A 27,357-nucleotide genomic window follows, 5' to 3' on the forward strand; every position below is an offset into this window, starting at 1 on the left:
TTTATGTACAACAATGCTCTCGTTAACTGATAACCCCGGCGTTATCTACTGTTTTTCTGTGGTCAAAGGTTGTTTTGGCTGTAACATTTGTTCGGGTTTTAGTACGAACAAGGCATACCACACAAATAACATTAAAACACATATAGGCCTATAATATAGGATAATTAATTATATCTTTTTACAAAACCGTTATTAATGCACACTTAAAACGAAACGTTCTGTGGTATCTCGATCAGAAATAAAACTGGTTCCGCCTGATTTTCCCCACTGAAGTAGTCCATTGGTACCGTTGTTTTGAAGTTGCTCATCCTGATTCTGAACATTAATAACACCTGCTCTCCTTCTCTACCAGAAGCAACCTGTGTGTTGTGAGTCACTTCGTGAAGATCATGTGGTCCAAAAATAGTGTTTTATTCTTTCTATTCGTCTTAAAAAGTGGTGACTCAGGAATAATCGGATTCGGACTCTTTCCTGGTTCAACAACAGTTCAGCCCAAATCACCTGACGTATTTGAACCGTACAACACCTTCAGTCATGCAGTTCAGGTAGGGAGTGCTATAACAGGGGTGTTAAAACAAAAGAACAATCCGACCGGGGGAAGTGGAACACCAGAAGTTTCCGTTGACGAGTCTTCCACAGATACTACAGATCTAGAACCCTCTACCACCAAGAAGCCTCTTGTACCGGTAGAGGATGAAGATAGGAGAGTGGTGGTGGAAGCACCTGTCAGAGGATGTGATGGAGGTGCTAAGAGAGACCAGGCGGGCAAATGTAGAGAGGTGGTCAGGTGAGTGGCAAATGAAACGAGAAACCTCATAATTATTTAAAAACAACCTTTAAACACATAGAGACGATTTGGTTTTAATTAGGTGTTATTTTTCACGCATCAAGAATTATCAGTATAGTAGAAGTATATTTATTAAATATGGGAGATTTAATGTTAATGATAGTTAATTGGTTATAAAATCGGTACAAACTATATCAATATATTTGTTACCTTCACATCATAGGACGCTATATTCTACATTTTTACACATTACTTTAAGCTAGTCCTGGATGATCGCGACATTATCACATAGATAAAATCCTGGCTTCGTCAAGTGATCCTTATTTTAGTAGTACACTACCTACTATAGTTTCGGACTGTAGGATAAGTCCATCGTCAGGTTAACTATCCGATTTGGCTAGATGCGTCATTGTATTGAGAACACATATAACACGAACAGAAAACAAAAACACGAAAAACTAAATACTGTAAAACTGTAAATATTGAAATTTATATGAGTAGTCGTACAGATGAAATACTGACGGATATTAATTTACAATACCGCTCAAGAATGTCAATGATATTTAGCCTCCCTTGCTAGTAAATAGTTAACATTAAGGTCAAAGCTTTGTTAATTTTTTATTTCTGTTTTCTTGAAAATATGTTGTAATCTTAATAGTTATAGTAAAAAATTGCTAACATTTATAATATGTAGCAAATTTAACGGAATAAATCATTCATTCATATCAAATAGTGTGTTACGCTACTCGGCTTCGTTGATGGTTTAAAATAACGGGATTAAAGGAAATGCGAATCATATAAAAAGTATATACTGTATTTTTATGTTGGGTGTGTTAAAATATCGACGGTTTTCTGGACTGAGGTGTTTGATAAAAACATTACGCCGAAACATGTAACACCGTGATTGTAATTATTAGAACCACTGATATGTTTTGTAAATAGGTACATACTTGAAACAAACATATATCAATCGCATTTCATGATTATTTTAACAAACAGTTATGACTAAGAATCAATTTGTAAGCACTTGTATGGTCATAATAATATGATGAGATATGACCCAGCGTTTTTACACATTGCGTCTAAGAACCTACCTGAACTATCTAATAAATTATGTTAATATGAACTATTGTTATTATTTAACAATACAGATTTATTATTACAATCATAAGTTATTATCATGTAAAGGGTTCACTAAGACATGTGCCTCTACATGAAAAAGATAAAGATGGGCTTGAGACGAAACTTAGTACAAACTTTTATTATATTACCTTTAGACTAATACACTGAAAGGTAGTTTTTTTTTCGCGTGTGCTGAAGATTCACACTATGTACAAAAGGGTTATGCAGGAAGTAGGTTTTTTTAATTCCAAGCAGATCCAGCTGTATAATCAATGCGGTTTCCACAAGATTGCCTCTTGATTTACCGAGAGGTTGACCTTGGAAACTCCGCGAATATCCTCCTACTATTCGCTATCACTCTCGAGTTCGTACACTCAGCATCATGACACCTACCTTTTACATTCTGTTGATCTCTGTGTGCTCTTGCAAAGCGGGATTCTTATCGGGTGTGACAGGGACAACCTCTACGGTAAAACCCCCAGACAATATATTCGGGAAGCTCGTTAACAATGCTGAACAATTCGGGGGGAAAGTGATCACAAGCATTTTCAGTGGGAACAGTAAAGTAGAAACGAATGACATTCAGACTCAGAGTCAGGGTGATTCAGTGGCTGATAGGCTGAAAGAAGAGTCTCCGAGTACAGAAACTTCGACGGATACGGTAGTTGGTGAATCGTCTTCAGAAGCTTCTAGATCTTCGCCCACGGATACATCCAGCTCTTCTTCTTCTGCTTCCCCTGGGACAACACCAGACAAGAAGGCGCCCGTGCCAGTGGGAGACGACGGAGGTCGGACAGTGGCCGACGCTCCTGTCAGAGAATGTGACTCTGGCCGGCGAGACAGTAAAGGCAGATGCAGAGAACTCTTTAGGTAAGTCGATACAAGCTCACTGGTGGAATCTTTAATACACTTAGCCCGGGATTATTTCACACGAAGTTCACATGATTTCATATAACTAGGCTAGGCATAGAGGTGGCGTCAATATTACTTCGATAACGCATTGGTGATTGGCGATATTTCAACACGGGGCCTCCGGGACCAAAGTTCCGCGCTCTATCACTATTAAATAGACCTACTCCCTCCCTTACTTGCGGCTTAAAACTATACTAGATTAACAACTTGTTGAATCAAATAAATATGAATTAAAATGAACCATATCCAACACGTTTGAAAGTAAATTATGCAGAGTAAATATGAAAGTCAATTTTCAAGTGACCGCATTGATTATCTTGCTAGATTCTCTTAGCATTTCAAAGAGGCGTTGCAGTAAGATTTTGTAGATAAAAAGCGGGTTTCGGTAAAACTTTTGAAGACTACAAAAAAATTTAAAAATTGCCTAGTTTCTAAAGTCGATTGCTAAAGAAATTTAGTAATTAATCAGTCTTTTTCTTAAAAGTAGGAGACAACAGTATATTTCCTCGTGGGTGTCACCCTCTACTATATAAAATTTTAAATATGCAATATAACCATTTACCTAACTTCCTGCTACAGATACTAAAGTTCTAGAACCCTCTACTATAATATAGCGTAAAACTCTAATACTAAAACTAATACAGCTAAAATACTTACTGCTAACGCTTTCGGTGTACTGAGGATATAAAACAATTGGTCATGGCAAAATATTAAGTACTTTTGCTATATTTTAAAGTGTTCACAATTAATCGTTTGTTGTTTTGGAACAGACACAAGTAAAGTAATTCTAGACTTTTCAAAACAATATAGAATTACACCATATACATACCGTGTGAAAACCATACTAATCTTGCAAACCTATATATTATGTTTTTCCAAAGTTGTAAAAAACCGTAAAATTCCTGAATAATTTATAGCTACAACGTGTACTCATACATTTTATCCTTTTTTATATATAACAATTAAATAGATACAAAATAATTCAATCTACTTTTATTCGTAATCCTTTCAGAATACCAAAAACGAACGGTAATATCGACAATTACGAATTAAATAATGTATTGCAGTTAATTGCAATATGGGTTTTGTTCAACAATAGCAAACATTGTTAAATTTCAACTCTATAGACTTTTCTGTGATAATGTTAGTCTCATTTCGTCATCACAATATAGAAAAATATAGGAAGAACTCTATTTTAGATCTGAGTTGCATGATAATTAGAACGTTCATCATGTCAAACTAGTAATACTCTTCGAGTTGCATGATGAGGATTTAAATCAACAACCGGCCTTGAGGCTTGGGAGGGAAGCCAAATTGCTCGTTTATATGAGTATTTGCGGAGCCGGCTTGTAGAAGTCATCTTGACCAGTTTTGCCATGGCCGTGAAGTGTTCGCTGTCTATCTTACTCGCGTGTGTTGGTTTGGTGAAATGTTCCGGCAATACGACAGTTTACCCTGTCAGAGCGACTACAGCAACCTCGACTGTTTACACCACTGAGGAAGAAGTCGATTACCCCGACAACACAACGTTTGAAACAGTGACGTCAGATGCAGACTGCCCCTCTTGTCCGCAGAAAATAAAAGTAGATCCTGTTGGAATCGCTCCCAACGTGATCCTCGCCAACGCTCCTGTCCGTGGTTGTGGCCCAGGCCAAGGGCGGAAAAACGGGACATGCCGGGACAGTGTCTAAAATGAGGTAAATTTATTTGAATTTCCAACATTGAGTTAACATGTTGTACCTACATGTTGAGAATGATATCAATATATATATATATATATCAATAGGGTATATTTTGTAGGGTTTACTGGTGTAGGATAGATTTGAACAACCTAATTTTACTCTGGAATTTACGGAGGCTGCTCGTCGTCCAGAGCAAGGCTCTTCGGCAGGCGACAGATTCACCCTGGTACGTGAGGAACTCCGTCATCAGGGACTCCACAGCAGTGACAACTCTCCGAGACTTCGTCGACGGCCTTCGAGCGAGACTTGAAGAGATGGCGGATGTTTCTCCGTGGGAACATATCAGGGACCTGGTCGCTGAGGATGTTCCGCAGCTCCGCCCCCAGATCAACGAATAACCCCCAGGAACGACGTTGACGTCTACAGGTAGCTGAGCTACCAGGGCTTGGACCCACAGCAGACCGGAAGTATATATGCTCCCAGCGAGCAGGCACTTCCCCCAGACGTGGCGCTAGTCGCCACAATCATATACACTTGGACTTTGAAATATGAAGTAAAAAATCTCAGTGTTTGAAATGAATGTAGCTTATAAGATTCGTATGCGACGTGCTAGTTCTTCGTGCATTGGCAAGTGAGCCAAGTAATCCGGCTGGATGAAAGAGGAAATTATTTAAATTTTAAACTGTAAATAAATAAGTGTCGCTTGTAACAGCCTGAACACGAGGAGATTTGTAAGATATTTTTCATAAATACTCGGTAAACCGACATTTAATCCATGATCTTACCTGGTCACGTTTCATATCTCTAGTCGGCATGATGTGTATACTGTATAGGGTGTACGCCATCAAGGTTTGTGCTGTACGTGGGAGCGTTTCATATCTCTAGTCGGCATGATGTGTATACTGTATAGGGTGTACGCCATCAAGGTGTGTGCTGTACCTGGTCACGTTTCATATCTCTAGTCGGCATGATGTGTATACTGTATAGGGTGTACGCCATCAAGGTGTGTGCTGTACCTGGTCACGTTTCATATCTCTAGTCGGCATGATGTGTATACTGTATAGGGTGTACGCCATCAAGGTTTGTGCTGTACCTAATCACGTTTCATATCTCTAGTCGGCATGAAGTGTATACTGTATAGGGTGTACGCCATCAAGGTTTGTGATGTACGTGGGAGCGTTTCATGTCTCTAGTCGGCATGATGTGTATACTGTATAGGGTGTACGCCATCAAGGTTTGTGATGTACCTAATCACGTTTCATATCTCTAGTCGGCATGATGTGTATACTGTATAGGGTGTACGCCATCAAGGTTTGTGCTGTACCTAATCACGTTTCATATCTCTAGTCGGCATGATGTGTATACTGTATAGGGTGTACGCCATCAAGGTTTGTGCTGTACCTGGTCACGTTTCATATCTCTAGTCGGCATGAAGTGTATACTGTATAGGGTGTACGCCATCAAGGTTTGTGATGTACGTGGGAGCGTTTCATGTCTCTAGTCGGCATGATGTGTATACTGTATAGGGTGTACGCCATCAAGGTTTGTGCTGTACGTGGGAGCGTTTCATATCTCTATTTGGCAGGATGTGTATACTGTATAGGGTGTACGCCATCAAGGTGTGTGCTGTACCTGGTCACGTTTCATATCTCTAGTCGGCATGATGTGTATACTGTATAGGGTGTACGCCATCAAGGTTTGTGCTGTACCTGGTCACGTTTCATATCTCTAGTTGGCATGAAGTGTATACTGTATAGGGTGTACGCCATCAAGGTTTGTGCTGTACGTGGGAGCGTTTCATGTCTCTAGTCGGCATGATGTGTATACTGTAAAGGGTGTACGCCATCAAGGTTTGTGCTGTACGTGGGAGCGTTTCATATCTCTATTTGGCAGGATGTGTATACTGTATAGGGTGTACGCCATCAAGGTGTGTGCTGTACCTGGTCACGTTTCATATCTCTAGTCGGCATGATGTGTATACTGTATAGGGTGTACGCCATCAAGGTTTGTGCTGTACCTGGTCACGTTTCATATCTCTATTCGGCATGAAGTGTATACTGTATAGGGTGTACGCCATCAAGGTTTGTGCTGTACGTGGGAGCGTTTCATGTCTCTAGTCGGCATGATGTGTATACTGTATAGGGTGTACGCCATCAAGGTTTGTGCTGTACGTGGGCTATACTGTATAGGGTGTACACCATCAAGGTTTGTGCTGTACGTGGGCTACACTGTATAGGGTGTACACCATCAAGGTTTGTGCTGTACGTGGGTTATACTGTATAGGGTGTACGCCATCAAGGTTTGTGCTGTACGTGGGCTATACTGTATAGGGTGTACACCATCAAGGTTTGTGCTGTACGTGGGCTACACTGTATAGGGTGTACACCATCAAGGTTTGTGCTGTACGTGGGTTATACTGTATAGGGTGTACGCCATCAAGGTTTGTGCTGTACGTGGGTTATACTGTATAGGGTGTACGCCATCAAGGTTTGTGCTGTACGTGGGTCATACTGTATAGGGTGTACGCCATCAAGGTTTGTGCTGTACGTGGGTTATACTGTATAGGGTGTACGCCATCATGGTTTGTGCTATACGTGGGTTATACTGTATAGGGAGTACGCCATCAAGGTTTGTGCTGTACGTGGGTTATACTGTATAGGGTGTACGCCATCAAGGTTTGTGCTGTACGTGGGTCATACTGTATAGGGTGTACGCCATCAAGGTTTGTGCTGTACGTGGGTTATACTGTATATTCAATTCAATTCAATTATTTAAGATGGGGACGCCACTATGTGCGTATTTTAACCCAAATATGAGTGAAGGATGAGTGTAGGATGAGTGGCGCGATCTTGTAGTCTTGTTAGTGACTAAGGCCGACATGTTCCTTAGACACAGCTGTTAATTAATAGCCTATACAGCTAATGGCAACTAAGGGACCTACAGTTTATAGTGGAATCCGAACCACATTTTTCCTTGTAATTTACGAATTGGTCTAATTATCAGGATAATACTGCGGATAGTCGTAGTACTCACTAGTGCGGACGTTAATCCACACCAGGGAGCATCGCATCCACAGTGCATCCCTATAAATATCCACAATTCGCCAAAAGTGGGTGTAACATAGGGTGTACGCCATCAACGTTTGTGCTGTACGTGGGTTATACTGTATAGGGTGTACGCCATCAAGGTTTGTGCTGTACGTGGGTTATACTGTATAGGGTGTACGCCATCAAGGTTTGTGCTGTACGTGGGAGTGTTTGTGTTATTTGCTGTGTTGATTGTCAACGGAGGAAGTTTGACCACTTCTATGACTAATCGAAACCATTACATTCAACCAACTTCTGAAGAGACGGTAGATACTGATACTGATGACCTGACACTTCATAACAGTCAGAGAAATTGACATTCACTCAGCTACTGTCATACTACTACTAACATTTAAGTAGGTAGGCACGACAGTGTCACAGTATGCAAGTATTGCAAAACATTTGTCAGACACGGCTTAGCAAGACAGTTGTGCAAGCAAAGATTTTATCGTTCAGTAGTAAAGAGCGGCGCATTTCCTCAATTGGTGTAATAGTATTCATTAAACACTTGTGTCCAAGAGTCATCATATGGTTAGTTAACAACAACGATACGCAGTAGTTTGTAACGTACCAACACTTGGCAGTGATGTGTATACACAGCTAACTATGAACGGTGAAAAATCGCAAACTCAAAATATTACCATTCAGTATCTATTTTACCTTACAGTTATTTTTAAACTTTACAGATATATTTGATGGTAGGTCTATGGACTAGAATCCTTTAACAACCAAATAATGGTATTTCACTCTAATTCTACCCAGTAGTCAACCCTCCAACCAAACTGCAGTCTGGATATTTCAAGCAAGCATGCATACGTGTAGCCGCAGTATTTGTCGAATTTTTAATTTACATTCGTGTTTATAAACGTACTCTTATGATGGTTGTGTGCTTGTTTAATGCTTTAGCTACCTCAATATAAGAGAAATTTGTTATTCTTGACAATTATATAGAGGCATCGTCATCCACCTATGAGGTGATAAATGAATCGCTGGACAGATAAAGGTAAAATAATCACTTGTTTATATATATTAAATTGAGTTTGTTTTGGGATCGCCAACAAGATGTATTACTAAAACTAGAACATAAACCCGGTCACTATACAGTACTGTACATGATTATTTATGTAGGTTACTTCTAGTTCCTCACACTACACCCCGAAGACGTCCACAATTTCGATCTATATACATTTAATATGTTCAAATTAAAACTGTAATTTAATTTAATATATTACCAGGTCACATTAATATAGTAGGAAGCAAAAGTTTTGATTATCTATGTTTGTTTGCGTATTGTGAAATAACTTCCACTCAACAAAAAAAACAAAAAAAACTCACTCAACCAAAACAAATTGACATAGGAAAACGCAATTAATTTCACATATCTGGAAACTTTTCAGCTGACAGTGAATAATCGTAGTTCTGTATATAAAATTAATGAAGAGTTATCACATAGTAAAATTTTAAATACTGTTATGTACAACAAAGATTTATTATTTACCGAACTATAACTAATTGTTCAATTTCGTAAATTGGTAGTAAATCATAATACAGCCTTTTAAATAATGATAAGAAGGGTATAAATTAAAACGAACATCGAGTATAGTTTAATTATACAAACACAATGAGGTCAGTTTTGCTTTGTGTTTCGTTCACTGTGTTAGTGGTTGTGATGGTTCGTGCTGTTGATCCCGAAGATGAAGATGTGGATGAGGGTTTCTACACCTTTACTGGCGCATTGAACAGCTTCGTCCCTAGCGGAAACGGATCGAGAAAAGTTAGAACGGACTTAGTAGGCAAGACCTATATACGAGTATACAACAAAGATAAGTGTGTTAACGAGGAAGTTAAGTGGGATATTATACTAGAATGTGTAGATAAGATGTTCGAAAAAGGATGCTTAGCATTAAAAAAGGGGTAGATTCAGTACGATCACTATTCAATGTTCAATGAGAATAAAACAGATTTTAATGGTTTATTTCTTCACTTCATACTATGTGTTAACCCAAAATGAAGCAACAACTTTTGTCCAGACTTCCAAATAGTTATTAACTTTTGGTCAATATGAACTTTGAATAAGTGATTCGTCTACAGACACTGTCATGTTGATGACCTTAAACATTAAGTTTGATAAGATAATTAATGTAGTGCAGAAGGGAATGACATTTTGTTTACATAAATAAGTGGTACTTATAACTCGCGAGCTATGTTTTTAGCTTGCCCCAAACTAATATAAAATAAAATAGCTAATATTAACGTATATTTTACGTATGAAAGTGGATCTTGCAAAAAACAGAGTGGCTGCTCTTACGGTTAGATATTGAGACCATTGTCCTAATGTACTAAGTAGACAATCCATCTATAAAATCTGCTCTTATAATTTTGTTTTGACATAGTCCATATTATAGTAGATAGTATATATTAGTAATAGAATAGTAAATAATAGTACATGGTTGAAATGAGTCCCTAATAAAAAGTGCTAATAATTTTAGTGAATCATAGTTCCACCACTTAATAAGTCATCTTGTGATAGTTGATGGCAGACATAAAAGATTATTTAATTTATTTTTGTAAGTATAGGTTAAACAGACTAGGGAATGGCTTGTGTTTTAAGAGCACAAAGTGCGTTATTGGCACTCGAGAACTGTAGAAAAAATGGTATTTCAAGAGCGGCAATGACTGTTTGCGCTCGTAATACACACAAGATTTTCTTACCACATTAACTAACACTAATAATAACACACAGATTTAAATTTTAGATATAAATTTTAGATTTGCTTTTTTAATCTTATGTTATTCGCTTACCAGTTATTAACTAACGTAACGAATCCACGGCTGTGATTGGTGTAGAAACGACATCTGTGAAATCAGCTGATTGAGTGAGCGGGAATGATCCATATGTGATCAGTCCCAAGCAGTGGTAGGAAAACTGGCAAACATTATTTATGTTATGTTATACTAAAAACCAAACATAAGGTCGTTAAATTGGAGTCATTTGTAAGATATGAACTCATAATACCAATGGTTTCATAATACAAACAAATGCATATTACTTAAACCACAATTACTTGTTTTCATAATACAACCCAGGGAACCTAGGTTACAAAATAATATAACCTTCACACTTACTCTAGTGCACATAAACAAGCCAACTACAACAGTTTACTTATTCTCTATAAGACTTGTGTGAGAAATTTTAATTTAATATTAAGTAAAGTTTTTTTTTTTTTTAATAACCGTTAGAGATAGGGCAAAATATTGTCATAACAAAAAAGATGTATCAATTTGTGTTCTTTTACTTTTATTTGAACAAAATCTCTGTATTTCCAACAGTTTGTGAAATATGTTCATAAAAGTGAAACTCGGCCACCATTATCCAAGATGGCGGCAGTGGCACAGCATGCACGAATGTTGATTTTGATATATTGAAACTGGGTACTAGTACTACACATATGTAACGTTTACCCGTTTAGGGAATTATCTCCACCTAAAACCCTATAATGACTGGAGTAATAATCAAACCGACTTCAGGGTTAATGCTGGTATTTGGACTTTTACAAGGACTATACTAAGATTATCAACTAGTTTGAACATCGTAGTTTATTCATTTAAAAAACTATAACCCCTCACAAATCACTTTACGCCAATTATAAACTCGTCGGTTCATGACAATAAACTATGCCAACTTATGCTGAATGTGATAACACTCTTTACTGTCATTTGTTGGTGCTCATACTGGGTGTAAAAGGAGGTAGCCATGTCACAATATCGTGAATGCCAAATGGATTACTTACAAAAACTTTTTAGTTTTAAATTTAACAGCCATTTTTTGTATAAGGTATGTTATGCAACATCTTTTGGTTACCAAAACCAATGAAATACTTTGATTTATCCACGAGTGTGACGTCACTGTCAGCCGCTTACCTTCATTGAAGTCAAATTATTGCACTATCATTTTAGTACAAATTCGTGCCAGCCGTCATCATCAGTCCAAGGTAAACTTAGTTTCCCTTTTGTTCGCTCTTCTTATCGCTTGTCAGAATCTCGTGATATCAACGACGTCACAATAGGGTTGTTGACTGAAGATACATTTTCTTTGTTTGACACCAAAATACTTCATTTTGTTAGCTCTAAACTGTTTCTTATATCACCTTGAGCTGTAGCGCCTGTTGTTTATTACTTACTTTTCATTGAAATGGCGACCATACAAAGTAGGTATTTTAAGCCAAGCATGAATGGAGATAAGGGTAGGATGAGTGGCAGATCTTGTAGTCATGTTAGTGACTAAGGCCGACATATTTCTTAGACACAGCTGTTAATTAATAGCTCATACAGCTAATGACAACTACTACAGTTTAAGGTAAAAAATCTGAACCACATTTTTGCCACGGTATTAACGAATTTGTCTTATTATCAGGATAGTACTGAGGATAGTTCTTGGCGGCAGATCAAGATGGTTTGCCTTTGAAACTCCATCGATTTCCTGCTCCAATCTTAATACTACTCTGTGTTTCTTGGTCTCGGCAGCATGATGGTTATCTTTTTCCTTCTGTCGATCTTTGTATGCTTTTGCAAAGCGGAATTAATTCTGGATTTGAATGTAACAACCCCGATGGTTAAACCTCCGGGCAAGATGTTAATTAAAAATGCTGAATAATTTAGGGAACCAGTGATTCCTCGCATTTCGGGTGGAGCTCATTTAGTTGATGATAGGTTTAACAAAGTGTCGTTAAGTAAAGGAACTTGATAAATTTGGATGTCAATGAATCGTCAACGAAACTCTCCAGTTCTTTACCTCCAGAAATTTCAACTACTTCTTCTGGTGCTGCGTCCCCGGATACTACACATATTTCTCTGGGTACTTCACTTCCTGAAATTTCAACTACTTCTCCTGGTACTTCATACCCAGAGTCATCAACAGCTTCTTCTTCTGATACTTTTCCCGCGGATACTACACCCATTTCTCTGGAAACTTTACCTCCCGAAACTCCAACTACTTCTCCTAGGACTTGACCTTTAGAAACTTTATCTAATTCTTCTCGTGCTATGTCCCTAAGTACTACAATCACTTCTCTGGATACTTCACACCCAGAAACTTCAACCACATATCCTAGTACTTCAGCCGCAGGTTCGTCAACTATTTCTTCTAGTGCTACGTCCTCGGATACTACACCCACTTATGTCAGTACTTCACAACCGGTGACATCACCTACTGCCCCTAAAACACCAACCTCCTCTCTTACATCATATTTGGATACTTAACCTACTTTCCCCGGAACTTCATCCCCGGACTCTTCACATATGTCCCCTGAAATTTCATATATTTTCCCTGGACGTTCACCTACGGATACTTCCACTATTTCGCTTGAAACTGTGGCCATGGAAACCTCACCTACCTCTCCAGGAGCTCAGCCACGGACACTACGTCTACTTCACCGTGACTTCAGTCCTGATGACTTCAAGAACAACGAAGTCCTTTATTGGAATGAATTATACAATGATTACACTAAACGTTTTACACGTGTTTCCAAGTTTGCGAAATAATGTATAAAAATCTATCTTCAAGAAAACTTCTGGCTAATGGTACTCTTCTTTACACAAATAAATTAGACAATTTAACCCCTTCTACATTATTCTATATACATTGTTACTAATGCTGACAGATGCACCTGCAGATACCTGCAGTTAAATTCTTCCGGATTACTGAAGATATTTATTGTAGTTTAAGATAACGTTTGTAATTTGTTGTTAGCATTAAAAAAATCCCTATCTCTTTTGGGACAAGAATGAGTGATATACTCTTATATATTCTTAACTTAACTTATATATTCAACTTACTTTAGCCAATTTAAACGAAAATATTCTTGCGAATCTATATAGGGTTTACCGAATGTTAAATTAATTATGCCTTGGACCCATAAAAATAACACAACACAATTCTCAGTAAATAACAGTTATAAGCACAATCTTATTACAGATTTGATCTTTTTTAATATACTTAGCAATAAACTGAACATAATGTATAAAGAATAAGTAATCTCTATTGATCTTTGATCTGAAAGTTTCTACAATGTCTCAGGGAACAGCAATATTTTCAATAACGAACTAAACAGTTAAGGAATATCCAATCAAATCAAATGAAAATATCATTTATTTCGCCAAACATATTACAAATTAGATAATTTTAACTATGTACAGAGAGGTTTACAATATTTTAAACCTTTTTAAATATATAAACATTTTCTGAAAAAGCTTTTTGAATGAGTGCGAAATATTTTCCACAAAGAAGTAATATCCCGGTCTGTAGAAAAGAGTCGTTGTATTTATTATGGTTTTTGAAAATTTAGAGACAAAATCAGATTTTGGAACAAATTGAAAGATACGCTGGAGGAATGGTAGGTGACAAGATATTCTTGGCCCTTCTTCCCTCCGGAAATGATCGTACGTAAAATAATGAAGGCCTCTGAAATGCAACTCATTAATCTGTCACAATATTTATTTGGTTTCATTTACATATTCTTAAAAAATCTGAATACATCGTCATAATTAGATAATGAACATTGAAAAAATTCCTATCTCCACACTTATGAGTTATGAAGTTTAGACATGTTGGGTCCATATTTCCTGTTAATTTTGATATATATAATGTATATAAATATAATATATGTATAATATATATCCCCACTTACTCTTCGACTTTTAACATGTTTGACACATAATGTCAGTGTTAAGAATATAATGAGGATTAATATATGGTTTAAATCTCATCTTTTATTTATTCATAAAATTATAACCTTTCTATAATAAATCACGTCACGCCAATTATAAACTCTCTTGTTCATGAGCATTTACTATACCAATTGATAATCGAATTAATGAGCGTTTCATACCTGGATACGATAACAAGTAAGGTTTTCTCGTTTGTTGATGCTCATCGTGTGCTTAAAAATAGCTATGTTCACGTGACATATTTTAAACAGAGTTATGAACATTTTCCAAATGAAGTGCTTGCTAACCATTGACATATGAGTGAGAATTCGTGAATTTCGAAAGGTCTAAACTAAAACATTGTTACCCATGCTATATTTTGTGTTATTGAAACTGATTGCGGTTGTCATAAATTATGATTGAAGCAAAACAACCGAAACGTCCTTCTTATAATACAAAGAAGTGCTAATAAGCAAGGAGACTATAAGCCAATAATAACTTGAAGATAACCACATCGTCAGCCAATTGTATTCTTGGATCATACAGGTACTAACCATACAGGAGACTACCACTTCCCACAAGCCATCATCCTCAGTCCAAGATGAACTTAGTTGTAGTTTTGTTTGATCTTCCGCGGCAGAATCTATAGACTTCGATGACGTCACAACAATGTCGGGAACGTCACTTTACCCCTGTTTGGCCCCATAGATTAACTTCACTTCGTTAGGTCTCGGCTTAATCTTATATGACCATGTAGTGGTAGCGCCTGTTCTGAAGTGCGAGGATGGATTCAAATTTGAGACTAGCCGCAAATGTAGAAGTATAGGAAATAACAGGAACAGTAATTTATCCAAGCAAGATAACTTTATTCGTTACTAATAACAAAATGAGAGTGCCCCTAGACGCAGCTTAAGATACTTATTTCATTTTTTGTTGTTTTTTTGCCTCCTGATCACAATTTTAATTATTACTAGAGGTTAAAATACCTTTAATCGGTCAAGTGATCAATGTCAGCGTTGGGTGGCGACCGGTTTCAACCCGACAAAGTGGTCATCTTCAGGCGAAGGCTAAAAGGAACATGGAATCACTCCAAAGAGGTCGTCGAACTTAATCTTAACATACGCGCCCTGGTGTAACAGTTTCATATCAATCCAATCACATTCAATTCTCGCTGGAGACTGGGCCCCGAGCAACATCACAATGTATTTGACTGTCCCTAAAACCGCATGTGCCCGGTACCGTTCTATTGCGAGAAGTAATTATTGATGTAAAAACATTTAGCTTTTGATCAATATAGTTGAAAATTGTGATATAAAGCAAATACTACAAATTAAAAATATTAATATACCTTTTCAATTTAAATAAGATTTTCCTAACATTTTATGGATATTATAGGTAAACATAATTAAAAATCCAACAACAAAGTTTCATTAAAACTTGACCACAATTGTAGCTCCATACACACACGCACACAAACACACACAGGCACAACTTCATCTTTAGCCCCCTGCCAGTGTTTCCACTTGTGGGATTTTATCCCAAATATGGGATAATTTGGCTGCTTGTGGGATAATGTGGGATTGTGGGATAATGTGGGATGTTTCCTGAATTTGACATAATGTTCTATTTTTTTAATAAAATATACGTTCGTGTGCATTGTGCGTATCTTTCGCTTATGATTTTTTTCCCTTGCTCTTTGTCAGTTAAGTTTGAGAATGGTTTGAGTACCATATTCTGTGTATAGTCAATGGCTATTAGGTTATAAGTATTACCTCTTTACCTGATCTCAGACGGAGCATACTGCATAACTGCACTAACGAGAAGATGAGTTTGGTCAGTTGGCAGCTTGATCTTGAAACTAAAAGAAACAAAGATTCAAACAACAAACTAGCAGTAGCAGCCGGTTTCGGCTTCGCTGTTCTGTTTATCTGTTCATCTTCATCAGTTGATGTTTATTTTTCATTAAACGTTAAAAGGTATTTTTAAAGGAATCATAAATATAGTGTTCCCTTACTTTTTAAAATACTATACGCTGTCCTCACTTATTGTAACCATAGGTTTTGAAAACAATCTTCGTCTTCCATTTATTTATTCATTACATACAAGTAAGGAATTTCCCTTAGAGAGGTGATGGGAAATCTCAATTTATTTCTATCTCAAATCAAATTACTTTTTGAGTGAATTGTTTTGTTACGCTTTTCAAGAAAGTTATTAATTTAGTTTATAAGATTATTTGTCGATACGAACGCGGTTGCAATAGCTAAGAAAAATAGCGAAAAAGTGGGGGATATTTTGTGGGATAAATCGTGACTGAATGTGGGATAATGTGGGATATTTCATGACCCTGCGTGGAATATTATTTTCCGTCAAGTGGAAACACTGCCCCCTGCCTACCTTGGCGTCCAGTTTTTACAATCTGCATCACAGAGTGAGTGCTAGCAGACTCAGTCGGTCGTCATCCTCAGATCAAGATGAACATAGTTTCAGTTTTGTTCGCTCTTTTATTAATATGCGCATCAGAATATACAGTATCGTCTGATCTCATAACTGGTCACGACCCTTCCTATCTGTCAGGAGCTAGTTATAAACTGCCAGTATTTCCTACGCGAGCATGCAAGAAGGGATTCCAACGACGTAGTAATGGCGAGTGTAGAAAGGCGGTGTAGAACATTACAGGTACATATTAATACACATTTTTAATTTTAACTGGCTCTTAATTAAACAACTATTTGAAAACTATACATACTAGGTATTTAATAGTACCGGGGGACCGAGCCATAGCTCGGTATAGTTTATTTCTATTATAAAAGCAATATAAAGGGAAAACTTCAACATGAGCATACTTTCTAAAATACTCTTGCATGATGGTTTAGCTGAAGCCACAAGAGTCCAATTCAAGCGTATATTGTTTACTATAAAGATTAATGTTTTACAACTAACTTTATGATAATTTTATCATAGATAAAACATATTCCTTTTTATCTATGCTTTTTCAACTGAATACAGCTGTAAACATTATGTAAAAAGAGTGTCACATAACAATGATTGTAAAATCTAACCAAACGTTGAGTTGACGCCAGTGCACTCAAACGTCACCAACGCGAAACACTCATCAACACTTGCTCTATTTCCCCTTAAATCCAGTTACCTTCCATGTCATCTTTGCTCAATAGTTACATACAACTATTGTTTATCACTTTGTTCTGTATTTTATTAAGGCCCCACTGGAAAAACAGGCCATGCTGCAGGATCCGTGACGTCACAATAGTGGATAGTTGTTGATAGATTCACTGTCATATCCCATATGTTTTAGGTAAATAAGCTGGCTGTTTGTCAGATTTTAACAGTGAGAGTTTAGTACAACTATCCACCACTGTGACGTAGTGTTACACTGCCCGCGTTGCAGCATGGCCTGTTTTTCTAGTGGGGCCTTGCTTTTATAATTTGATAGTATACTGGGGATGGCTTGTTATAAACACATGTTAAAAGTGTTTTTTTTACTCTTTACTTGTTATTTTGTTCAACCAACATAATTACTTGGCAACACGTAAGGCAAATGAAATTTTTTTTATTATTTTCAAATGAGTTGCATTGAAAAACACGAATTTTCTTGAGGTAGTGGCTGTCTACAACAATCACGTTTTTAAGGCTACAAGTCCCTAATTCCAAAATGTAATAACAATCTTTTCGCTGGATTTCCAGAGATATATTAGAGACAGACAGACAAACAGAATTTGCTTGTATTAGAGAATAAGGGTATCTGAGGATCATTAGTATACTCTGAGAGTTTTATTTGGTGAAAATGTTATCTATCCAAAACACATTTTAATTTGATAAATCTTCCCCTTTGGCTTAATACATGCGGATATAAACATGCTTGATCTTAGTCACATAAAATAATAGGCTAGTGGTTATGTTTTGGTATTATAAACCATGCATTGGTAGTTCGAGACGGGAAACCAGCTTTTCATCCAAAATTGTAGTCTTGTTTACTTGTCATCTTATCAATGTAGTCCCTGGGAGAGTGAACAAGTTGGTATAGTTGTGGAGCACAATACTTCCGTCACCGAGATCTCTGGTTCGTATTCTGCAAAACTCTCTGTGTTTTCATCTATGTGATAATGCCACGACCCTCTAAGCCTAGGTCTAGCCTTAAGTAATGTGAAACGGTTCCGGGCTGGAGTTTAGCGTTCTAGGAAGTGAATTGTCCACGCGAATTTACGGTATTAAAGTTACTTTTTAGTCTATGGTTACAGAAAGTTGAGGCATAGACAAATAGAATAAATATAGACCGTCAGCTGTGCTGTGATTAGCATAAGTCCTGGTATCCACCGCTAGGTTTGCCGTGTAGTTACGGCGAACACCGCTGCAGCGTCTGCTGGTTGCATTTGCATATGGCTCCTGCTCCTCGCCTGCAGCGGTGTGCGCCGTAACTACACGGCACTCCTAGCGGTGGGCTCCGGAACCTTCCTTTGACAGTCTATATTTATTCTATATGTCTATGGGCTGAGGGTAGTACATTTTAATCATAATCTCTTATCTTCATTACTTTAATACTTTCTTATGTAATGACGACCCTACTCTCCATAAATTAATAGTTAGGAATCCTTGCAGTTGTGTATCCAAAGATTTATGACAAAATGGTAATTGAATGGCACTTGGAAAACCTCTCATAGTAGCCATTGCATATCTATGAAATTTTCTGATTAATTTAGTTTAGTAAGTCGTGTGTAAATCGGTTTGTCTGTATTTGGCCAATTTTAACAGTTTATAGCACGTACACAATACAGTATTGTATGGTTAGTATTATCTATATATACAATAGTGAAATATAAATTACTATAAATGTGGGTGCAAATAAATACAAGTAACGAATTTTTTTTAAATGGCAAGAGTCTACATTGGGCGTCGTCAGTGCCTCCTAGACGTAACCTACAATAACACTTACTAATACATGCTTTATAAAGTGTAATTATAATGGAGAATTTAGTAAACATAATAATAAATACACCCCTTTCTTTTTTACGTAACATATGAACTTTGTAGTCAGTGAGTATTGAGTAGCTTTTTTGTCGTAATAGAAGTATCGCATCACCTTAATTTTTCTCATAATATTTTTTATGGTTATTTCATACAGTTATTAAAATATTTGTTTTTGTAATTCAATAAGTATATTAGTTAACTGTGTTTGGCTTATTCCCAAATGCTTTAAGGAAAAATTTAAAATTTTGTTTAACTGTTTTGTAAAGTAAGATAGGTAGGCATATACTTATTTTATTACAGCTTTGGCAAAACACAAATATTTTTCTTTAAATACAAAATTTAAAGGATTTAGTCTTTAATAAAACGGGTTTCTAAAAAAAAGTTGAGCAATATGACAACCAGTTTATTTTATAAAAAATACTATTTAACTACTATTTTCAGTGTGGAATTTAAATGAAATATGATGTGACCACGACATCTGCTAACGGTAACGTCTTTTAACTAATCCTTCAGCCCGTTGATTAAAAGTAGGTACCGTCAAACCTCGTTTCTTTACAGCTTCTTTATGTTTAAAATAATTCGCTAAAAACTACTTAGGCCTAAATCTAGGTATATCATGTTTTGCACTTTTGGAGTGTTTTTAATCCCCGTTAAGATATTATTAGTTTTGTTTCCGATTTAAAATGAAAACAACCATTTGATACGCACGATAAAGTATGAGTTCGTTTTAAATCATAAAGCAAATAATTTTTGCGCTCGAGAATTTAGTGAGCACCAAGTTATAATTTATTCCATGTCATTCTTCTTTAAGAAAAACTTAATTGACTGCTTAAGAATGATTTCACGGACAATAAAACTCCTACTGTGTGCCTCGGTTTGTAGTAAAACGCCTAATTTAGTTTGACAAAGCATTGTCTGTTCATACAATTATTTACAATAAGTAAATTACCGCTTTGTGTTCGTTCCAAAAGAATTGTAACAAAATATCTAAATCAAAATTTATAATCGTTGAGCATTCTTGTTGAACGCTTTAAATAAAAAGTCAACAATGAAGCTCTCATTCTGTCTTTGACTTTCACATCGACTTGTACGATGAAGTCAGTTTTTGTTTCACTTGTGCTCCTCGTAGCTGTGTGCGTTTTTGCTCAGGACTATGAAGAGAATTTGAGTGTCCCAAACAGCGCTCCTGCTCGGGACTCCAAGAGGTTTGTAGCTAACTCTCCTCCGATACAATGTCCTCCGGGGTTTGAGTACGACTTCACCGAAAGGGAGTGTAGAGAGGTCAACAGGCCGAAAAGATCTTTCTCCCAGAGGTTTGTAGCTAACTCTCCTCCGATACAATGTCCTCCGGGGTTTGAGTACGACTTCACCGACAGGGAGTGTAGAGAGGTCAACAGGCCGAAAGGATTTTGACGAACGTATTTCCTGATTTTCCAGAGAAGTCTAGGAGTTCTCAACGGTTTGCAAAGTGTAAGTTACAAGAATAAATAGCGTTCGTAAAGTAATGGCCTATTTTTGTGTATCCAAATGTTTATACAGTTATATAATATATCTTTGGTGTACTGGAGACGAAATGACTGTTTTAATCTATGCGTTGATGGTCTGTAGAGGTACTTCACATTACAAAAGAACAACCTGAGTCGCGTGTATGAACCGCACATTTTCTCACTTTTAAAGTCCGACTTATATTAAATATATAATCAAGATATAATATAATAGGTTAAATATAATAGGTTAATAGGATTAAATATATAATATTATATAATAAATATGGTATAATAGGTATTAAATTATGTTATGAATTGTAGTTTTAGCAAATTTCCCTATAGGAAAGAAGCTATTACCGTATGTCTCACGGTAAGACCTAGGCCTGCGACCGATTTACTTTTTCATGTTGATGTCCCCAGAGGCCAAAAACACCATTCGTTCAAATTTTTATATATGAATATGTATATGTGTTTGTGTCCATCCAGACGATAACTTAAATAATTTTCGTCCAATTTTGATAAAATTTCGTTTGAAGGTGTAACGCGGGATAAACTTGAATGAGTTCGCGAACCAGCATGATCGGACCATAGGAATGGGGTTTTTCCAATTTTGACCCTTAAAAACAAAATTTATAAAATTTTCTCCAGACCTTTTAAAGAGCTTAAAAAACAAATAATTTAGTATATCAAAGTGTTTTTGTACAAGTGTGGTTAAGGAGAAAATTAAAAAAAAATTCCATGTCCATTTACAATTCCCACCAATGTCATTATTATAGGAGAATATTATAGGGAATTCTTAGGAGAATATTGTAAAAATGTTGTAGTTGGCTTGTTTATAGATATATTTTGATCAAACTTAGCGGATTTGTTCATTTTATACTAAGCTATTGATATATAAAAAAAAAAACAAAAAACACACACTTTATTAGTTTCCTTGTAGCAGCTAACCTAGGTCCTCGTTAAAAATAAATTTTAAGTTTATAGATTCATTTAAAATCAATTTAGGCAAATTGAAATTCGCTTATTTGTCAGGTGTGCTGCAGTGGGGGTATTTTAATGCATTCTTCAAATCAAATCCATTTATTGCCATCAACATTATAAATACATGTATAGCAACGTCATACTCGCCTAAAGTTTATTTGGTATACTTTGAACTAATTGAATCCATCAAGATAGGTGATACGGGAATTCAATTTAAAATAATAAAAAAATTGAATGTTAGAAACATTTCTACTGGCTAGAGACTGGCTTAGAAGAACAAACTAATCTATGATTTTAAGTCTAGGGCGAGAAGGCAGAAGGTATCGATGTTCCCCTATAAGTTTTCCAGATAACTACAGTGTAACTAGACCATCGATCACATTAAGTGATCGTTGAACTAGACACATCTGATTACTCTCATTTCGTCAGCAGGTAGGTGCAGTGTTGTTATTTGAAATTAAATGGAAAAAGTTATTTTCGGCTTTACATGTGCAGCCATTGAAAAAATAAAGTAAATGTAAATAAATGTAAATAAAACCAATTTAAACTACATTTGTTTCCACAAAAAATTAGACCTAGAAAATTAGACGACCACGAGGCACAGCACGATGTAAATTATTCCAGAAGACATGAATAATTTAGTTTGTGTTGATCACAACCAATCCAATCATAACATAATTGAGATAGCTATACAACTCTTGAAGATTAACAGATACAGATACAAATACAAATACGGAAATTAATTCTACAATGTCATATTTTAGATATGAGTAAATTAATTTTTTGGGATGTTATCCTTATGTGATATCAGGCCATCAACAATTACATTACATCCTGTTGTTGGGTTATTTGCACCTTCCGGCCTTACGGTAGTTCTCTCATCAGTGTTCGCTATGAAGGGAGTCATTTGCGTCAGTGTTCTGTTGCCTCTTTTGCTGCTGTGTGTGGTTGATTGTCAAGATGATGAAGGCTCTTCGGAACCAGATCCAACAACTGATTCCTCAACAGACTGCAACTCTGATGATTGTAATGTCCAAGGTTCTATAACGTCAATTTTCACCGCACCCACTTTAAAGTGTGAAGAGGGATATCAAAGAGATTCTGAGGGAAAATGCAGGGAGAGATTTTAACTTCCTTTTACCAGGTATTGCAATTTATTATGATCTTTGGTAAATTAATAGATGAGATTTTAACTAACTTTACAGTCCATGCAGTACCATGCATCTTTTTAGAAAGTGTTTGATTTAAGTCTAAATACGCAGTTTTTACAGACAGAAAATTGATTTTACATGGATAGATTTCATGTTTTTAATCTATGAAATAAATAAGCCCCATTGAGTATACACAGGCATTGAGTGTATACATGACACCTAATTGCCCCAAATTTATTAATAAGTGCAGTAATATTAAAATACTAGTGTCCCTGTTGCTCGAATTCGAGCAATTGCTAAGTATTACAGGCGTTATGTTAAAACGAATTTCAACCAAGTCAGCGCAAACTGTTAAATTAGCAAACTTATTGACTGTTTACAATTATCATATGCTCTTCTTCTCACTTTTGATTTGTGACAACAGCTGGAGTTTCATAACAATTTTTGTTTCCAAATCTTATGGAGAAATACGAAACTTTAAAGGGCTCCATGGCTTCACTCTCTCATTATTTCCCTAAAAAGAAAGTTTCCTGCACAACTTCACGTTACGCTCTTTCCAATGACACCAAAAACATGTCAATCAGTTCAGTAGTTTTGGAGGAGTAATTGTCACAAAAAACTTGCTTGCGTATTAAATAAGTATAGATGTAGATAATAACACAGACTAGATTTCGTCCAGTGGTTGAAAACTCGACAAAAAATACAGGGTAGTCATAAATTATTGGACCAATTTTAAGATTAAATTACCATATAACGAAGCAACTTAGAAACATGGGAATTGTTTCATAAAATAGAAAATTCAAAACAGTTTTACACAGTAACTTCAAAACAATAATTATAAAAACTAGTGCACCTGTTTCTCGAATTCGAGCAATTGCAAACTATTGCAGGCGTTATTTCAAAACGAATAACAGTCATGATGATGACTTAAAAGAGTAAACTGAAAGAAAATGTAATCAATCCAGTTATCGAAACTGAAAACGAACTCACTCTGAAAACTAACGCTCTTGTGTGTATCATGTGTTTACTATAAACAGCTGTAATTAATACAAATTATTCGTCTGTTTGAGTACACAAAATATTTTCTTCATAATAAAGAAATACACTGGGATTTTGATAGCCTGATGGGCAAAGTCCGAGGACTTTTATTACAGGAATTGGTGAATTGGTCCATTATTAACGGAGGAGTAGTGTTTCGTAGAAATCACCTTCACGTATTATAAGGATGTTAGTAGGTATTAATGAAAGATGTTATATCAAGGCTGTAAAAATTACATGAACTGTGAGTGTAAGTTGTGTTTTCATCCCAATGCCTTGTGCTGTGGTATTGTCAGCTGGCCAACAATCGGCCTTTCTACATTAGCTGTGTACCTATGGCATTTTTAATAATCAAACATTAAACTGGCCATAAGTTAAGTAAGTAGTAAGCTATAGTTCGGCCGCTTAGAAAGCGACCTCCTCCAGCATTGGTTTAGCATTAGCGCGCAGGTCGTTTTCTAAGCGGCCAAACTATAGTTTCCTAGTCGTTGGATTGGACAGGATGGTCCAGTTCTTTGGCCTCTACGTTCTCGAGACATTACAAATTTAGAAATTTTTCTGAGGCTATGTCAAGGACAGAGTGTGGGTGTTAAAAAAAATAAGAGTTAGAGAGGTTATTTTGTATTGAAAGTATAACTCGTTCCAGCAATGCTAAGAAAAACATGGTCTGAGGTAAAAATCAGACTACAAACGTGGTGGGCAAACCATGGAGAGCACGTGGAAATAGTTAAGATAGTTTGATATAAAATGTTGTTACAGCAATCTTTTTTGTATTTTTCCAATAAAAACTGTTTTAAATGAGCTATACAAAACAATTCCCATGTTTCTAAGTATATAATGTACAGTCTCTCAATTTTTTACCCCACGCTCTAAATAAAACATGTTATTGTAATTTCATCCATTTGTTTTGATTTTCTGTATATATTTCGTTGTCTTTATTTTATCAACTATCAAGGTTTTTTTAATGGAGATAAACAAAGACGAAGCAAATGAAATTAATAAATATGTGTTAAATAATGACAACAAACTTAATAATTTAATACTTTCTTATGAAATGGTGACCATACCAATGTAGGTACTTTAAGCCAAGTATGGATGGAGATGTGTGTAGGATGAGTGCCGTGATCTTGTAGTCTTGTTAGTGACTAAGGCCGACATGTTCCTTAGACACGGCTGTTAATTAACAGCCCATACAGCCAATGGTAACTAAGGGACCTACAGTTTATAGTGGTATCTGAACCACATTTTTCCTTGTGATTAAAAATGTTTTATAATTATCAGGATGGTACTGCGGATAGTTGTAGTGCGGACGTTAATCCACGATAACCAGAGAGTATCGCATCCACAGTGTATGCCTTTAAATATCCACAATTCGTGACCTCCTTGTAGCTGGATTACAGGACGACGTCACCGTCCCAGCCGATCCTGGGTAGACTATTCACCGCAGGTAGTTTTGGGTTTTATCACCAAAACATTTGGTTGAAGACACATGTCTTCCCTATGTATCCGTAGATATGCTTATACACAATTTATTTTCTGTTTCTATTATAGACACGTTATTACATTAGGTAAAGTCAAATCTTCATTCCCTTGATTCCCCTTGATCATTTCGAAACAACAACAAACTTCTACTTACATATACAATAAAATAACAAAGAGGCTTTATCCAAACTGTAACGTGTTTATTATGGAAAACATCTCACCGCGACGAATCCACTTTTTCCTAATGAAGAAGATTGACAAAACGACCAGCCAAAACACATACGGAAAATATAAACGATTTATTTATTCAAAGACCAGGAAGCGAAAAAATCATGTCTCCTTCTATAAGCTAATCAAAGTGGAATTTGTAGAGGATAATCAATGTCGTGCAACAAACATATCGTATGACCTTGTCAAGGTCAGTGGAGGGAGGAAAATCTCCAAACTGGTTCTTTCCTCAACGTCCGCACAGAAGTGTGGAGAGTGCGGGACGAAATGAAGTGTTTGGCGTTGAGTGTTGTGTTATTGTGGTGTGCGTGCATCGTACAAGCGATACCACAAGGTTTCTTCGCTGGTTTGCTCCCAACGTCGTCTCCCCAGGCAGACAATCCACCGAAGGGACCTCTGACAATCTTCACTCAAGGCCAACAAACCGCACAACAAGTCGTGGGCGGAATCATCTCCGGCCTCGCGGAGACCAGAGAGAAAATCAAGAATGAAACCAAAAAGCGAATTCAGACATTACTAGGAAACAAAGAGAATTCAGAAGTGGATTTTGTGAAGCCAAAGCCGGATAAAGTCCAAGAAATGCCACAGGAGGAGACTGAACAAACTGGCGAGAAAGAAGAAGCGATCGGAGAAAAGGATTACCAACCAACTTGGGATAAACAAGAGGCAAATGATTCTTTAGAAAAAATCAAACAAACTCAAGCAGTCACAAAACCTACTTCAATAGAGGCTACGACTATCAGTGATGCTGAAGTTGATCAACTATTGGAGGAGATTTTTGCAACGTTAGATCCCGCTAAAGAGGATTCGTACCCACCAAAAAAAGACGAATAGAAAAACAGAAGAATCTAGGGATTGATTTATATACAGGTATTGCTTACTATTATACGTTTAGTAGCCATACAGTTCTTATTGTTGCATTACTTATTGAATGTTTGTATTTTCTGGTTAAACCAATATGGCGATTGAAACCAGATTTTTACATAAGACAATTTTGTTTTAATTATATCAATGATCCTCTTAATCAATTATAATACCTAAAACTCTTTATTTTATTAGTGTTTCAACGATTCCGTCTTTATTTTCAGTGTTAGCTAAGTGTAAAATACCACATCTGGTTTTGTTTCTATCTAATGTCAAACTTTAATAATAAGATATTCAATTTATGGCCTAATGACAAATGGCAATTAAATTCAGAATCGGTATTGGTTTAATCGAAGTGACCTTTTATATTTGCCATTCGCCAATTAACTCCCTAATTTTTAGTTACTTCGTTGCTGTTACTTGTTCCGCCGAATCCGATTGACTAAACTGTATTGCCATATTAATATTGGAATGTTTAAAACTAGATAAAATGTTTATCTTTCCCCTTTTCTTTTTTATGTGGGGACAGCCCTTAAAACAAAAATACATTTTGAGTGATTGCATGCAGTTTTTCAGTTAGATAGATAGAGTTAAGTAACATAAGAGATTAATACATGGATAAACAGATGCAGTGTATAGGACAATTACTTACTGAGTTCAGCAAACTCTTAAACAAAGACCTTCAATTCTACGTTTCAGTCCAGTGATGCTTGAACATATTTATAACATACATGCTAATCAATTAACCAATCTAGGAGAATAATGAATATCTCATTCTCGTAAAACAAATGTAATTTACCTACGCAAGGTCAAGTACAGTGGGGGGAGGAACGTCGAGGAACTGGTTTT

General features: G+C 36.3%; 1 protein-coding gene across 2 annotated transcripts in view; it reads left to right on the plus strand.

The window, feature by feature from the left end:
- Positions 1-2,248: 2,248 nt before the first annotated feature.
- The window catches only part of LOC128988743 (uncharacterized protein DDB_G0287317-like), a 37,599-nt gene continuing 12,490 nt past the window's right edge, over positions 2,249-27,357 (plus strand). Inside the window, exon 1 of one of the 2 annotated variants that reach the window (XM_054410344.1) lies at positions 2,249-2,779. In XM_054410344.1, coding sequence (XP_054266319.1) covers positions 2,292-2,779 — 488 coding nt within the window. In that variant the 5' untranslated portion in view covers positions 2,249-2,291. Of the gene's footprint in view, positions 2,780-25,881; positions 26,515-27,357 lie in introns of those variants that run through there. The other variant, XM_054410342.1, reaches the window with a different exon arrangement.

Source organism: Macrosteles quadrilineatus, unplaced genomic scaffold (assembly GCF_028750875.1).
Source record: "Macrosteles quadrilineatus isolate MER2022 unplaced genomic scaffold, UCM_ALF_1.0 Scaffold_3__2_contigs__length_128488019, whole genome shotgun sequence".
NCBI lineage: Eukaryota > Metazoa > Arthropoda > Insecta > Hemiptera > Cicadellidae > Macrosteles > Macrosteles quadrilineatus.